The sequence below is a fragment of the Taurulus bubalis genome (genome assembly GCF_910589615.1).
Source record: "Taurulus bubalis genome assembly, chromosome: 8".
Lineage (NCBI taxonomy): Eukaryota > Metazoa > Chordata > Actinopteri > Perciformes > Cottidae > Taurulus > Taurulus bubalis.
Window position 1 is genome coordinate 24197907 of NC_136596.1, and position 16233 is coordinate 24214139.

Below are 16233 nucleotides of genomic sequence, written 5' to 3' on the forward strand. Positions count from 1 at the left end.
GAAGAAAAGTAGTTTAAACATCAAAAGCATATCTGAGGAAATAAAGAAGCAGATACCAGCGGGAGGTTGGAACATAATTGTTGACGACAGTTTGTGGCCGAGGACAAGTCGATTATTCAGATTGCGACCAGCACACCGCGTGGTTTTAGTGTGCATGAACGTCACTGGGACAGAGATATAGATCTGAGTGTGGGGGGAAGAAAAGGGCAAAAGCAGCCGAAGGCAGAGACTCACTCTGTACATGGAGAGGTCGATACGCAGCGAGTTGTGCAGCTGATCCAGGAGCTTCACGAAACGATCCCTCTGTTGGAAGGAGAAAAGAAAGAGCAGAGACATTCTTGAACTCGACATGAGCCATTTAAAGCCTGTGTGTGTGTGTGTGTCTGTGTGTGTGTCTGTGTGTGTGTGTAGTCTAGCACCATGGAGAAGAACAGAGGGACTGAAATACTGCAGAGAAAAAGACACGTTTTGTCTGAGAAATACATCAAAACATTCTGCACATAAGACCACTGAAGCCACATGAGCATATTTAGCCGATTTGCACTTTCCGACCCTTGCTGGCGATGAAAAGCTTATTTTTGTGTTAAGTGGACACAGAAAACAGGGCTTTGAAAAAGTGCAAAGTTGAACATGATGTAATTTTTTCTCTAATGTCTTTTTTATATTTTATATATCTTAATTCAAACACCGGTAACGTGATTCCCTTTTTCTCCAAAAAAAGCTTCATACCCGCAGTGAATAACCAACGATTAAATGTTAGAAATACTGTATAAGCTGTTGCAACCTACAAAGAGTGCAGTTAGACAACCAAATACACAAATACTCACGTCAGTGATGATAAGTTAATGCCGCTTCTCTGTTACGACCACTGAATACAGCAATCAAATATTTCGCGAAATACATCCACATTGTGAGTGAGAGGACACAACAAATGTTTTCAATGTGTTTTTGACCATCATATGACAGCTTGTATGGTAATATTGTTTTATAATATATAAAAAAACGCCAAATGTTGACAAAAGCAGCTCAAATGTAATCTACTGATGCTATGCTTCCCAGTTTGACTTAGTGCTTTTGTGTAGTGACTTTAGTACACTCGCATTGCTCAGGAGCAAATTGGGATATCAGTGTCTCGCTTAAAAACACGGAGACACATGGAGAGGAGGAGCCGGGCATCGAACCGCCCTGCGATCAACCGCCAACCAGCTTCATCAGCTGAGCTGCAGCCAGCAGCGGTATCCCCACTGCTTGTTTTGTCATTTCATCCACCACTATACTTCATATGCTTTGGCAACACAAATGTATGTCTTCGTCATGCCAGAGAGAGAGAGAGAGAGAGAGAGAGAGAGAGAGAGAGAGAGAGAGAGAGTATTCTGGCGTGAGGGGTGTCACGACATGGCTGACAAACTAAAGAGATAAAATGAGTTCTGTCTCAAAGAGAGGAGGACGAGGAGGAACAAAGGGAAGCAGGCTTTCCAGCCTCACTGGAAACTGGCACAAAAACAACAAAAAGTCACTTTGCATTTGAACACTTTTTTATCTAGAAGGTGATTCCCACCTTGGTGCTGTGGAAGTCAGTTGGTTGTTTAGTGTTTTAGCATTTTTACAAGTTGGGGACTTGGTACGGAAGCCTTCCTATGTCCTACATACACACGTACTGATGACGGCTGTTTTCTTTTGTGAATACTCATTGGTTAGAAGGTCTTTGAGATGACGGCCAGTGAAACACTGTCTGTCTCATATCATTATTGACCAATGATAATCTCAATAATCTTCAAATCCATCAATCTAATGCAATGTATTTGCACAGCCTGAGAAGGCTTTACCATCTGTACAACGTCCTCTGTCTCATGACTCCCTAAACGGAAAAACTGTTACAGAAACAAGAGGAAGAAACCTGCAGAATGAAAATGACAGAATTACAACATAATATAAGAAATATGATGATACATAAATAATGATAAATATGAGTTGTAATAGCAGTAACTCCAACAATAGCAGAATAATAATACAAAAAAGAAAAGCAGTCAAATATAGTTGACTGATAAAAGTACTTTTATTTTGTGTTTTCTTTTACTGTTTTTGACCGAATTCCCGCAACAGTTCAACTAGAAGACAGAAAAGTAGAACATTTTTGTTGGAGATCTGTCATACCTAAATCCTTTCCCTTGGAAAGGTAGACTGTCATGGCTGCAATGCACAGCAATTAGTTTGTGCATTGTTAGTATATTGGAAGGGTTTCCCTTTGTCTTTAATCTTTGGATGAAAGTCTGAAAAGTGGCCAACATAACCTGGCACAAGCGACCAGTAAACACGATTGCCAGACTCTTGAAAGGACTCTTTCAACTCGTTTTGTTTGTGTCTATCTGTGAGTCCCGTGGTGGCAGAAGCAAAGCGAACAGAGAGTGTTATAGCTCCTTGGTTAAAAAACAAAAACAAGGAGATAAGTTGGGTTTTATACGGGAGAAAAGAACGCAGAGGGAGGGAAAAATCCCCCAACACTTCCTAACTTCATGCCAAAGCACACCTCTAAACCTGAAGGATAAAGCTGGTAATAGTCCCCGTTCTTTATCATCAATAAAACCTGTGAACATTTTAAGTTTTAGAGCTACATTGTTGTCCAAAAACTACAGCAGACCATAGACTGTATATAAGAAGTGGACGTGGTCATCACAGTGAGATTTGCTCTTTTCATGGGGTTTGTTGACAACAAGAAACTATATATAATATAAAATATATAAAATATGTAATAGCGACAGTCCTGGCATTAAACCTTCACTCTTCACATCCCTTTGAGGAGGTGAGAGCCGGTCTACTGCAGTGACTCCCTGAACATCACTCATCGTAAAAACATTTTGCATTGGACGTGTGACGAATGTCCTTTTTAAACTGGGAACAATGAACACGACGAGCCCAAAGGCTTCACCGCACACTCGGGTTAAGCGGCCTGAAGGAGGAAACTGAGAATAATGAACCCGGTTTTAGTTCAACTCCACATGATTATTAGACTCAGTTTTCATAAACATAAAATGAACCTTCAGGAAGTTTTTTTTTTGTATTTTGAGGATTTTCGATACACCAAAAGCATGAAATAAGTACCATTGTATTGTTGTTGTGTTCTATTATTCTATTTTTAAGGCCTTTCTGTCCCTTTTCTCCTGACCAATAGGCCGCCGCTCTACCTTCAATCATCCACATCCTGAGACAGTCCTGTCAGTGGTGCTCAGACATCATGTCTTTTATGACCTTTGTGACCTAGTAGCACAGTAAATCAACATCTTTTTTTCTCTCCGTCTGCTGGTTTCAGACCTTCTCGTGGAGCAGCTGCAGACTCACCACCAGCTAATGAAGGCCGGTCGCTGGAGGCGGACAGCATTAAATTATCTTGGGAGGAAACGGCATGTATTGCTCTGTTCCTGGAAGAACTGTTGCTCCAACCCCCGAATAACAAAAGGATCCAAGTAGAAGTAAGTGGCAACCCTATGTTCAATCTCCTAGGTTTAAGGCTTGGTAATCTTCTTTACATTTCTGTTACATGTTACAATTACACATTTTGTTATTGCTATTTACTGCACAGATCAGCACCAAGCATCACTGCATCGTCGGCCGCACGCTTCAGACTGCAGGCAGCATAAATCTGAACTCTCTAAATTCTTTATGGCGGAATTGCACCAAAGTGCTTGGTCACTATTGACACCGAACGCCACTGTGCCCCTTCTCCCTTCTCTGAGATGTAATCGTATTCAAGTCACGAAAGTACAAAACGGGCCGAGACGAGAGTGAAAAAGGGGCGACGTCAAATTGTCACCTCAAAAGAGCAAAAGGGTGTTCATCACGGTGAAACATTTCACGTGAACTTAGATGACCTCAATCAAGTTAATCCACAACCCGCTCTGCTGCAAAAACCTTAAGTGCTATTTGAGGGATTCACTTTATTAATAAAGAGCAGGCATTGCTCATTTCAAGAGTTTATGGATATATTAGCAAAAAAGCTTTTGTTGCTGCTCAGATTTTTTTTAAAGCCTATTGTTGCAGCTTGAAGCAGACAAATAAGGAGCTTTTAGGTGTGAAGTTCTATAGCGGCTAAGGGGGCATTCCTGTAAAAGAATAAACACTGTACATGATCAGCAGTTATTCCCAAGGAACGTAATTTATGTTAAAAAGAAACAAAAACAAATAAACAAAAACATTCCAGTGAGTAATGTTTGTTCCCACCGGGAAAAATAAAAAATAATAAAAATCACTGTTACATCAACAGCTTCCTTGCCCTCCAAAGAGTGAGGGCAAGTTTGACACACACACACACACACACACACACACACACACACACACACACACACACACACACACACACACAGCTGATGACATGATCTCAGCGATGATTTACGAAGAGCAGACGAGAGGAGGAACGGATCGATACGACGACCATGTTTCACACGCGGATGCATCGGGCGGGAGGAAGGACACAGACGAGAGAAAGGAAGGAAGGAAGGGAGGGTAGGGAAGGGAAGGGCTGAAGAGAAGTTTTGCTAATTAGTTGTCATTGTGTTGCTGTGGCAACGTGTGCACTGGAATCGGCTTGGCTCATTATAAAGAAAAAGAATAAAATCACCAATAAAGAACAAGAAGAGGAGGAGAAATAATGTGCATGGTTTTCTTGGTCTGTCTAGGAGGAAACACAGCAGCACAAGAGGGGGGGGGGAGAGAGAGAGGAAGAGAGAGAGACAGTAAAAAAATAAAGACTGCTGTTCAGCAAAGAACTAATAGCTTCCCTGCTGCCTGTGTGATGTGTCTGTCCGACACCAAAAATAAGAAATCATTGCCAAAAAGGATTTTTTGTAATTGCTACAAAATACCGTTCATACCGTACTGCTCAAAGAATCAACACTAACTTCAGAACAAAACAATCATTTTTAGATATATAATAATGAAGTTAAAGGCATATTGGTTAAGGCGAACACACAGAGATGAATGTCAGATTGATGCCAATGGTTTGAAAGAAAATCTTACTTGGTATGTTTTCAAGACAACATTAAACTGACAAACACGATACGATGCCAGCTAATACTCCATATTTATAGAAATGGCTCAACTTAGTGTTGACTGCCACGTCAGGCCAGATGATGGAAACAGCCCAGCAGGGAGCCTCTCGCTTCCTTCTCGTCTCTGTTGAGAGTTGCACACGTAAAGGTCAACTATTTGTATAGGGACGGAAAGACTTCTGATCCTGAAACATTAACGTTGAAGACCATGGTATCGATATTTTTTACTTGTTCATTAATTTATTAATTCAAGGTTTTAATAACCAAATAAAAAAATACGTAAATATTTCCCTTAATTTTCTTTTACGTGTAACTTTAACATCAGTGGCTGCTTTTTCGGAGCAGACGGGCGTGTCTGATTCATATCAGTTCATTTTAACTTTTAGTTTTATTTTAATCTCTGTACTTCTGTGTTCTTTTGCCTTCATGTCATTTTTATTCGAAGCATTGGGAATCTTCTTAAATTTGCCTTGCCCTATTAGCAAGTAATACCCGAATAGATGTTTTAAAGCTCACAGGTTAATGAATTAATTAAAATATAGTCGTTAGGATAATTAGTTTTTTACGTGGGAGTCAAAACATTACTCAGCTGTCACTTAGTCATTAATTAATGTCGGCCCTCTATGCTACAGTGTGAGATATGTCATGCTGAGTCATGCATTAGTTCCTGTCAAGCCATTGGACTGTTTGTGATCTCTGTGATCAAACAGAGACGCAGCTTCATGAAACCAGAGAATTACCCAGAAACATATAGAAAACGACTCAATTCTAGTGAGACAAAAACAAATCAATCTATCCAAGCCGGCAAACTCAGAAATAGAGCAACACAGTTGTAGCTGAGATGTCTGTCTGTGTCTCCTGACCCATTACAGGAAGCTCGCTCTGCATGCAGCCGCTCGTACATCACCAGAGTCTGAGTGCAACCGGTAGGAAAGCTGGAGTCGGCACAACTGGCAAAGATCCCAGTAGTCATTAAGCTCGGCCTCTAACTGTCATTGTCCCCGACGTCTATGGGTTCCTGTTTGGACACGCCGGCTGAATTGGGGCCACTTGCAAAGAACAGAGCCTGTTTATGTGAGACGGGTCCTTCACGATGCTTCAGAGGGTCAGTCTTTAGTAGGGTTGGGTGCCAGTATGGCCCCGGTGCCAACACGTCCGGTACCTACCGGACCGAAAAGCAACGCAGATTTCGGAGCTTCCTTTCGGTGCCTGAGCCGATTTAAATATTATTTTTTTTACACTACTCTGTAATGTTGCACGGTGTATATATATATATACAAAAAAGGTAGCGCGGTGCCCGTACATGGGGGGCGGGGCTTCCAGCGCTCACACACCACACGCTGCGCGCGGACACACAGATCGCTGGAGACACGAGCACGAGCTTTTGAACGTCCGTCCTCGGCTTGCTCGAACAAATCTCTCCAGTTGATATTAATGATGACGTGTAGTCCAGTAAAGCAGCAGTTTTAGGATCCAACAGTGTCTGAGTTCTGTTGCACACGATCCCATCAGGCCATGATGCTTGTGTCTGTTCTTTTTTTAAATATATATTTTTATAGTTTAAAGTTAAAAGGTTTGAAGCTGTAGTTTGAAGTCAAGTGTTTTGTATGTTTTTATGTATTCATATTTATATTATACTTTAAACGTTAATATATTGTTCAATTTGAAGAAAAAAAATTGTCTTGGCAATAAAAAAGTATCGTTTCAGGCACCGTTTAGGCGGTCACGTCACCGGTATCGGAAAAAACCCAAACGATACCCATCCCTAGTCTTTAGAAGATCTATAGTTGGTGTATTAGCTTCAGTAGAGTACCAGCATGGAAGCAAAGCTATGTATTTTGACACCTAAAAAAACTAAGACGGCAAAAAAAAATCAAAATCAATATTTGTCTTTATTTTCATTGCTTCATCTTGCTATGAGACAACTCTTTACGACAGGGAGTTGAAACCGTCTGAACCTTTTATGCCCTCGCCATCACCACCAGATCATTGTACCAATCAGACCATGTAGAGCTGCTGTCTCCCACTGACTCAACTGGTTACTTTGTTTGTGTAATCGTGTAACTTTGGTGAATATTGAAACATCCAAAGTCACACAATAACACTAAAAACTCCAGTTGTTCTGCACAATCAAAGTACGGTTTTTTTTCTTCTTTTTTAAATGAAATCTGGTACATTGACGTGTAGCTGTCTCACTGCAAGGCAAAGCAGTGAAAGTATTAAATACAGCGTACAACTGTTTAGGTGTCTCAAATACGTCCACAGTAGTACATTACTTTGCTCCCGTGATGGTATTCCTGTCTGTTTCTCTAAACTGTAGTAGTACACTGACTATGGAGAAGTACCTCATACACTTCACAACATCCAAACTATCCCTTTAAGTGTTCCAGACAATCCACGTAACCTCCTGTGGGGAGACGTTGTGAAACTACTTCACGTCAAACTGTAGATTTCAGGCTAACTTCTGTCTGCTCTTTAGTGGACTGACTCTATTTCTGCTCTTGTTTTTGTGGGTGTGGTCTTTTTTTTTTTTAAGCCTGAAATCCAATCTTCTCTTTTTAGATCTCCATAGGGACTTGCAGAGAGTGGCGGTTAACTCAGTGACAGACTGAAAGCTATTTGTACAATCTCACATAATCATATCAAGAAAAGAGCCTTTTGTTTGGGTAAAAGCAGCTTGAAGGTAAATGTTCAATTCATTAGAAAGAGATGCTTTGACCGGCAGCTGAATCTCAACATGCCCTCTGTGTTTTAACGTTGTTGTGCATCTGCGATGCTCTGGACAAACAATGCAGCTCCTCCCAACGTCACCGACACCGTTTTTAACCTGTAATTGTGGTGCAAACCAATATCCAAGTCCAAGTTTTGAGAATCATTTTCGGGGCTTCATCAGAATCAAATCAGGCATGTCTGAGACAATCAGTTGTGACTGGTGAAGGATGCAGGGAACAACGAACAGACCATAACCCCTCCAACAGAACGCCAAATGGTCTTGACTCCTCGGACTGTGTGTAAAAAAGTCTGCTCGTCACTCACCCCGAAGTTGGAGGCTGCAAATCTGGCCGGAGCGGAGACGTTGGTGGAGGCGGTCGGGTGGGCGTAGAAGGCATTAATGTTGGCCAGCAGGGTGCTCATCACCGCCGGCACCCCTGACAGCATGTACTTAGAGGACAGGCAAGAGAAATGGCTGCGGTAGGGGGAGACAGAGAAAGGGGAAGGTTAGCAAGTATTTTAGAAGGAGGGAGATTGAAGGTTTAAAAGTAAGAGGACGGATATGGGTGGGGTGGGTGAGACAGGCGCAGAGGGAAGGAGCGAGGAAGACACAGAGAGTCCAGGGAGAGAGGTGGAGGAAGATGGATGATGGAGCCATCATTGGAGATGAAAGAGAGGTGGTAGGGAAATGAAGTTGAAGCAGTTGATAAACAGTGTACAATTGCAGACATTTTCACAGTCATTATCACAAATTTAGCGCTCAACGCCACTTTTTGAACGACTCGGGCTTTTATAAGTGGATTTCCCATCCAGCCGCTCCATCAACGTCTCAGAAAATTCTTTTCTTAAGTGTTTTAAGCATTAAACCAAGCCGACCAACTACGAGTTGAATCGTAAACACATTTAATGAAGAGCAAAACAATTAATTGGAAAATAGAAGAAGAAGAAAAACGGCAAAGGTACAAGACCATTGGTTCTAGAAAACTCCCGATAAACTATTAAACTAAACGCTGTCAATTTGATATGGAGGCTGAGTGCTCGCCTCGAATGTTTCACGAGCCACATTTTGTCAAAACTATTTCTGTTACCTTTAGAAAAAGTTTCTTAAAGAACCGACATGGTCACAGCGAGCTCCACCAAGGTCACTCTGACAGGATTTGCGGTAGTGTCTCTATGACATTGTGTTTTTTATTAAAACAAGGTTTATGTCATACGGACTTGGGCCTTCTGCAGGAGCGCAAACTATTGTTTTGATAAATCTATCAATCAAAATCCAGAATCTCAGAATATTTATGGGCTTTTCTCTCTTCCGAGCTCTCCATCAGACACATCTTTTATAATAAAACGGCTCATTTACTTTTTATAATGATGCAGTCAAGACATTGAAAGCTAGTGAACCAGGCAGCTGTCAGAGGATAATTAAAGGGGAAGCTGAGGATCAGCTGACTCGTTATGAGGAGTGCAGCTCAGTAACAATGGTTGTGTCTGAGGTCATAACTCAGATTGGAGGGGGGGGGGTCATGAGCTCTCAGACTACGAGACGAGGTTACGGGATGTGGGCACTTATCAGGCAGGAGCACTAACAAGCTGCATCATGGCAAGTTAAGGATCCGGCATTTAAAGTCCCAGTGAAACGGAAGTTAGAGCGTCTTTAGTTTCTTTAAATCTAAAGCATCGCATCTGATTTGGATAAATATAAAAGTGGGCGGGTCAATATTGTCATATTTGGTTTTGCAGAAAAAGAACAAAGAATAATGTTATTTTGCACATTGCTGCACAATGGGACCAGGGGACGTGATCTAAAAGGTTCAAAGGGCCTTTCTCATTTTATCTTGATGTTAAAGTCTGAATAAATTATTGTAATCATTTTGGCCATTCTTTTCTCGTATCTCGTAAAATATCCTCTCCAGATATGTTTAAAGATATCAAAATCCTTCAAGTTCCACATTAAATATTCTGAAATGTCTCGTTCTCGGCCTTGGACTATATTTCTATTCCCCTGTTATCTTTGATATTCCGTAAACACATTTTGACAGAAAACATAAAATATTTGACATATGTGTGTAACAGAATCATGCATTTGACAGCACACGTGTTTAGATCAGGAGTGTAAACTATTTGGCACCAGATGGGATCCAGAGAAAAAGACACACACATTGCTTTGTTCCAGTGAGAGAACCCAACATGTAGCTTTCAGTGATGTGTGAGACTTAACTGTAATGGCTACAGCGTGTCTGTGTATTTCAATCACCATTTCCAATTGGCTGTGTTATTGGATGGCTCACATCCCCATTTCCACTGGGACACGGTCTGAGACATTTCTGCTCCACAACTTCTATTCACTCAACGCTTCGCAGCCTGATTATGTTTCATGTTTGTGCTCCTGTATCACACAACACCAGCACAGAGACCCTCTCTGTCCCTTTAAGGTCAAATTACAACATTATTAATGTAATTAAACCAGAGTGGGAACGTGTGTGTGTGTGTGTGTGTGTGTGTGTGTGTGTGTGTGTGTGTGTGTGTGTGTGTGCGTGTGTGTGTGTGTGTGTGTGTGTGTGTCTCCACCTGCCTACAATGATCCAATCTCCGTTGAGGCAGGTCATATTTTCTCATTAGATGTGATAAACTAATTTGCATGCTGTTTATAGTCCATAACAACCTCTCATCCACACACACACACACACACACACGCGCACTAATTCTAAATATTTCCTGATTCGATGAACCCACGCACGCACACAGTGGGCCAGCATCAAGGAGACGAGGAGCTTACGTCATGGCCTGGTAGATGAACTCGATGCCGTAGCGCATGGCGAACTCGTCCACGATGTCCTGCTGCAACTCGTCGTAGTAAACCTTCCAGGCGTCGTCTCCCTGAGCCGCTGGGATCTTCACCACGCCGCCTCCCTCTACGTCCGTCGAGAAGTGGAACATGTTCTAAAAAAGGTTGAGAGAGCAGGAAGACATCAGCGGTGCTCAAGGAAGTAAACAACCGCCGGGTGATACGCAACAACATGTTGTGGCTTCAGAGGTTGTTGAAAACTCATCAAAGTTAAATACAAGCAGAATAACAGAATATCATCTTTGATTGAGGACGTGACACTGCCGGGTGGAAACATTACTTTATTTCTGCCAACTGAGAAATGATCCACATCTAGCAACTTTGTTATTTTTCTTTCTTGCTTGTCTTGTAATCTTTTTGTCTTTTTCATGTTCCAGCAGACTCAACCATCAGAAGCAATTTTTTAAATTTAAAAAAGGCTTTAAAAAAATCAGATCTGTAAAAAATCAGATCTGTGTTGTTTGGAGAAAACTTTTTCTTCTTGGGTTTTTGTGCTCTGTGTGGTGGCCCCTGTGGACTAAAGTGGTAGTGTATCTGAGCACCAGGGTCCCTTTAGAACAGTGATTGTCAACCACTGTGCCGCGGCACACCACTGTGCCGTGACAGATCGTCAGGTGTGCCGTGAGAAAATTTCCAATTTCACTTAATTGGTCCAAAAAAACATTATTTAGCTGCCGCAAATAATTTTCCATTGTTGAGCGTCTGAGCCTGCAATATAGTGGCTGGCCTAGTAGTTTCCTATAGAACAGGTCTGCACCTTATTCTGCTATTAAACAAACTAAACGGCCGTATGTTATTGATCGTACACGACAGCTTGTAATTTCTAGGTCGCGTCTACAACTCTTTCCGCCCCGATGCGATGCACACAGGAGAGACACAGTGGACAGAGAGAGCGGCGAAAAATATGTCGCGTGCTTTTCACAATGGGATTTGCTGCTTTAAGCTATCACTATTTTAAGCTATGAGCTCTCATGTTTAAAGCCCAACAGTTAAGGTATTTGTAGGTCAAGACAAACATCCAACAGGCTGCAGCCTGGCGCTCCATCAATGATGTTTCTGACGTTTCTGAGGCTCTGGAAATATTCTTCCAAAAGCCCGAAAAACACACTCAAGTGACAAAGCCTGCTCACTTTGTGGTCATCATTAAAATAATTGAACACTATGTTTCCTTTAAGTCAGTATTTATCAAACTGGGGCGTATTACAGGTGGGGCGCAAGAGGAAATGCTGATTTTACCGTACGCCGTTAATGGGTCACATGCGCATGTACGACTCGCCGATTCTTGTCATTTCGCCAAAAGCCGATCTTTATGAGATCTCCGTGAGGTTGTCTTTTCTGCTGTTGCGTCGCTCAACATGGAGCATGAATTGAGAACGGCTGTATCAAATCTACCTCGTTTTAAAAAGAGTTGTAGAGGAAAGCAGCTCACTGCAGCCACTATTAATGATACAACGTTATGCTCACACATCTGCACTCATTCTGTTTTGCAAAAAAATAGCTTGTTGTTTTCCACAATAAGCTATTTAGTTGTAACTAAAGCCGGATCCGGGTCTGTCCACGGTGGACTGGTCTCTGCTGGAGTCTGAGCTGAAGGAGGTTCTGGTGAACCTGCATGATGATCTGGTTTCAACAGAATCTGACCCGGTGGCTCCGATGAGGATCTTTAAGGAGAACTCTCTAGAAACAGACCATCTTCTCTCTGATGGTCTGATTACTGATGGAGGATTAGAGAGGACCAGGACTACACTGAGGTCTATAGAGGACCAGGACTACACTGAGGTCTATAGAGGACCAGGACTACACTGAGGTCTATAGAGGACCAGGACTACACTGAGACTGGTTCATGATCAGGAAAAAGTTCCTCATAGTTACTTGAAGCAATTAGTTAATTCACAGATAAGCCTGCAGATATTAATCAAGAACATTTTGATTACAAATTAATTTAAGTAATTTAACAAGCAAACATATGGATTTGGATGTGAGATAAAGAACTCTCAATGGACTCCAGTGTGCATGTGTGTGTGTCTGTGTCTGACAGTACAAGTATGTGTGTGTGTGTGTGTGTGTGTGTGTGTGTGTGTGTGTGTCACCTCATGAAGGCAGGTGTACTGTACGTGGTAGGGTGCCACCTTCTCCTCTCCCTCGATCTCCACGCTGATCTGAAGACGAATGGCACCAGACACCGCCGACTTGTCTGTTCTCTTCTCTGCACGTGGACGGACACACACACACACACACACACACACACACACACACACACACACACACACACACACACACACACACACACACACATACTCAACAAATGTAACTTCAGTTGAACTTTGGATCTAAAACAACGACAACAAAACAGTGAGCACTCCCAACTGCCGTGCTAATGAGACAATCCACACACACACACACACACACCAACTACACACTCCCATCCACCCCATAAACACACACATACACACCATGTCTCCCATACTCTTGGGGTTCTGAGTGACTACATACCCAGGTTGTACCAGACGTCCATCTCTCCGCTTAGCGTACGGACCTCGATGATGCTCTGGCCCAGGAAGTCGTCGGACTCCCTCTTTAGACGCTGCTTCACCCGCGACTTAATGTCGTCGTCTTCGTCCCAAACCCGCAGCTTGATTCGATCCGACGAGTTGTGGCTCTCGCTGTGGAGACAGAGGATGGGTGGGTGGCCGCAAGGCGGTTTAACAAACGTGCGAGTGTCGGATGAACAGATGGCGAAGGTGGAAGGTTAGCATATGCTCTGAAATACTTAACGAGCCAGTAAAAATGGATTTGTAGATTTGTAAAGGGGAACAAAATCATTTAGATTGAATTGAATTGAGAAATGATCATTGGATTTTTTTTTTACTATGTGAAGTTTTTCTGCTTTTACTTGAAGGCCGGGTTCATCCCTCACAGGTGACTCATAGGACTCCATGTACAAATAAACACACACACAGAAACACATACACACACACACACACACACACACACACACACACACACACACACACACACACACACACACACCACAGGTGTGCAGGACCTCAAAGTAAAGGATCTAAAACTTTCTTCCAGCAGTGTATCGCTCCAGCTGAGCTTTACAAACAGGAAGAAAATGACAAGCCAAACTCACAAGCTGAACTTCTCCTCCCAGAATGGGTTCAGGTTTCCGTAGATGGTCTTTGTTCTCTTCTTGGTCTTCCCGACTTGGATGGTGACGTACGGGTCGCTGGAGCCCGTTCGGTCCTTGGCCTGGAGACCCTGCGCACTGACGACTGAAAACACACACAAGCGGAGGGAATGACTATGAAAATTGCATAAGAACAACAAAACACCTACTCGTGGCCAACATCTTTCCATCTCATTCACACACACACACACATACACGCACACACACACACACACACACACACACACACACACACACACACACACACACACACACACACACACACACACACACACCAAAACACAAGGTATTGCCCACACAGTTATGCAAAGCCTCGTAACACCACACCGGTGACTCACAGCCAACATTTCTCACCAAATTACTGAAACAACTGTTGCCTCCTGCTGTTCTGCTGCTCCATACAACAGGTCCTCAAAGGTCTTTTGAAAAAGAGGTGACCTGGATTACATGAGCCGACATGCATATCCTGCTTATTGTTTCTGTCACAGATAACAGAGCAACTTCAATGACTCAAGCAGCATCAACACAACAACTGTGTTTGCCTTGAAGACCGTCTGTCTGCCTTCCATTGTCTCCAAGTCACAGAAAATTGTTCTGATCGATGGAGATTAAAGACTTACGAGGCGAGAGAGGAAACATTTCTTTGAGATGGAAGGTCAACAGGCAACAATGAGGGTCGTTTAAAGGCAGAATGAGTAGGATTTTTTATTTAAAAAACATAATAGCTGTGTTCTAAAGCCTATTCCAGCATTGTATAGTATGCCAGAAAAAGATCGTCTGAATACTTTGTATGAAAAATAACAGGATGTTCCGGTTGGATCCGGTTGCATTTGGCAGTCTGCAAGCCAGCATGTTTTTATGTCTATTCTGACCCACAATCCTGGGCAGCAAGAGGGTCAAAGTTCTAGTGGTAGTGTCTAATATGAGGGCTGCAGGTGTGTTGGTGTATGCTGAACATGCAGAGTGTGTTGTGCTTTAAGAGGAACATAAGATTAGTGATTTAAACCAGGAAGAGTACAGGGGAGTTTACTGATCTGCCAAAATATAACAAAATAAAAGCCTAAAAACTCACTAATTAGCATGTTATATCCCCTTTGTGCAGCCCAAACAAAAACTGAAAGTGTACTTTTAAACATTCAAAGCATCGGTGTGCTACACAGTGTGGAGCTAATTGGGATATTTTGTATATAAAAGTTGACAGGAGGCCAGAGTCTGCTCTGAGTCAGCGGCCCATTGAAACACAACATCTAATGATGACACTAACAAAGAAACAGTGTTTCATGTGGATTGATTCAGGCTGATCTCATCCAGCACTCGTAGCAATACCTACAAAAGATAATGAGCCGTGATTCTCAACAACAACAAAAATGCAAAAACCTACATACACTTTGGAAACAACTGGCACTGTTTCAGCTTATTGACTTCTGTCACAGGCTAAATCCTGTGTGTTTAAGACTCAACATCATGCCAATCCACATCTCTGTGCCGTCTGTGCTGGCAGTTCATTCTGATGCATGCAATCTCTGCTAAAGGTTGTTTTGCATGTTAATTGGTTTAAATACTCCCGAATGAAATCAATGGATTCTTCAAAGAGATCTCTGCAGAGCGTCTCCTGTCAGTCCACCGTCTAGTTCAATCACAACTTGGCTTAAATACAAAACTGAGTTTGAGTTGAAAGTATCTCTGAATGTATTTCAGATGGAGGACATGATTGATTTATGCAAAATGTTTTTTAAAAAAAAGTGTGAATTTTAAACAACTTACTTAAATGATTCATAGATGCCTTTCAAAGAAGTTTAAAAACACTTTTCTCCTCCATGTTTGAGAGGACAAACTTGGCTAAAGCTACATGACAAACATACAAATAATAATTATAAAAAAAAGAAACAGAAATGCAGTTCCTTTCAAAGTGGTGAGCAGCCACATTGGCGGTGAGACAACTTCACACAAACTTACCAAACCCTTATAATAAAAGAATTTATGAGCTTTAATGGTAAATTGTGAATCTCGCCTAACAAGTTTATGGAAATATTTTTAATTGCATATCAAGATTTCACTTTGTGGAATCTTTTGTTAAAAAGGAGCACGTGGCCATGAATGGATTTGAAAAACAAAGCGCCAGCTGATCGGCCGTCGGCGGATCTTTGGGATCTTTAACGGAGCTCATCTCCCGGTGATCGGGAGAGACGAGGTGTGATGGCTGCCATGGCAACAGTGCTGCCACTCTGTTGTGTGATGTGTCTGGTTGCTCGGGTTACAGCGGCCGTCATGTTCGGCAAAGGGACGTGTCGGATCAAATCGGTAAAGCTTGCAGAAAAACAGTTCAGAGCTCCTCCACAGTTCAGAGCAGACCGTCAGAGAGAAAAAAAAACGATAAACCTTGGTGGATGTGGAGTATTTTTTTTGGGGGGGTTCAGAAACACTTCACATTCTCACAGCTGCAG

At 42.3% G+C, this 16233-nt stretch overlaps 1 protein-coding gene across 1 annotated transcript in view; it reads right to left on the reverse strand.

Annotated features, from left to right (window-relative positions):
* LOC306740732 (protein unc-13 homolog B-like) overlaps window positions 1-16233 on the reverse strand; it is a gene marked incomplete at both ends in the record, with an annotated part of 155256 nt that overhangs the window by 31310 nt on the left and 107713 nt on the right. Inside the window, 6 exons of the mRNA XM_079222962.1 lie at window positions 235-303; window positions 8079-8229; window positions 10528-10691; window positions 12687-12802; window positions 13090-13259; window positions 13733-13874. Of these exons, the coding sequence (XP_079079088.1) occupies window positions 235-303; window positions 8079-8229; window positions 10528-10691; window positions 12687-12802; window positions 13090-13259; window positions 13733-13874 (812 nt within the window). The remainder of the gene's footprint in view (window positions 1-234; window positions 304-8078; window positions 8230-10527; window positions 10692-12686; window positions 12803-13089; window positions 13260-13732; window positions 13875-16233) is intronic.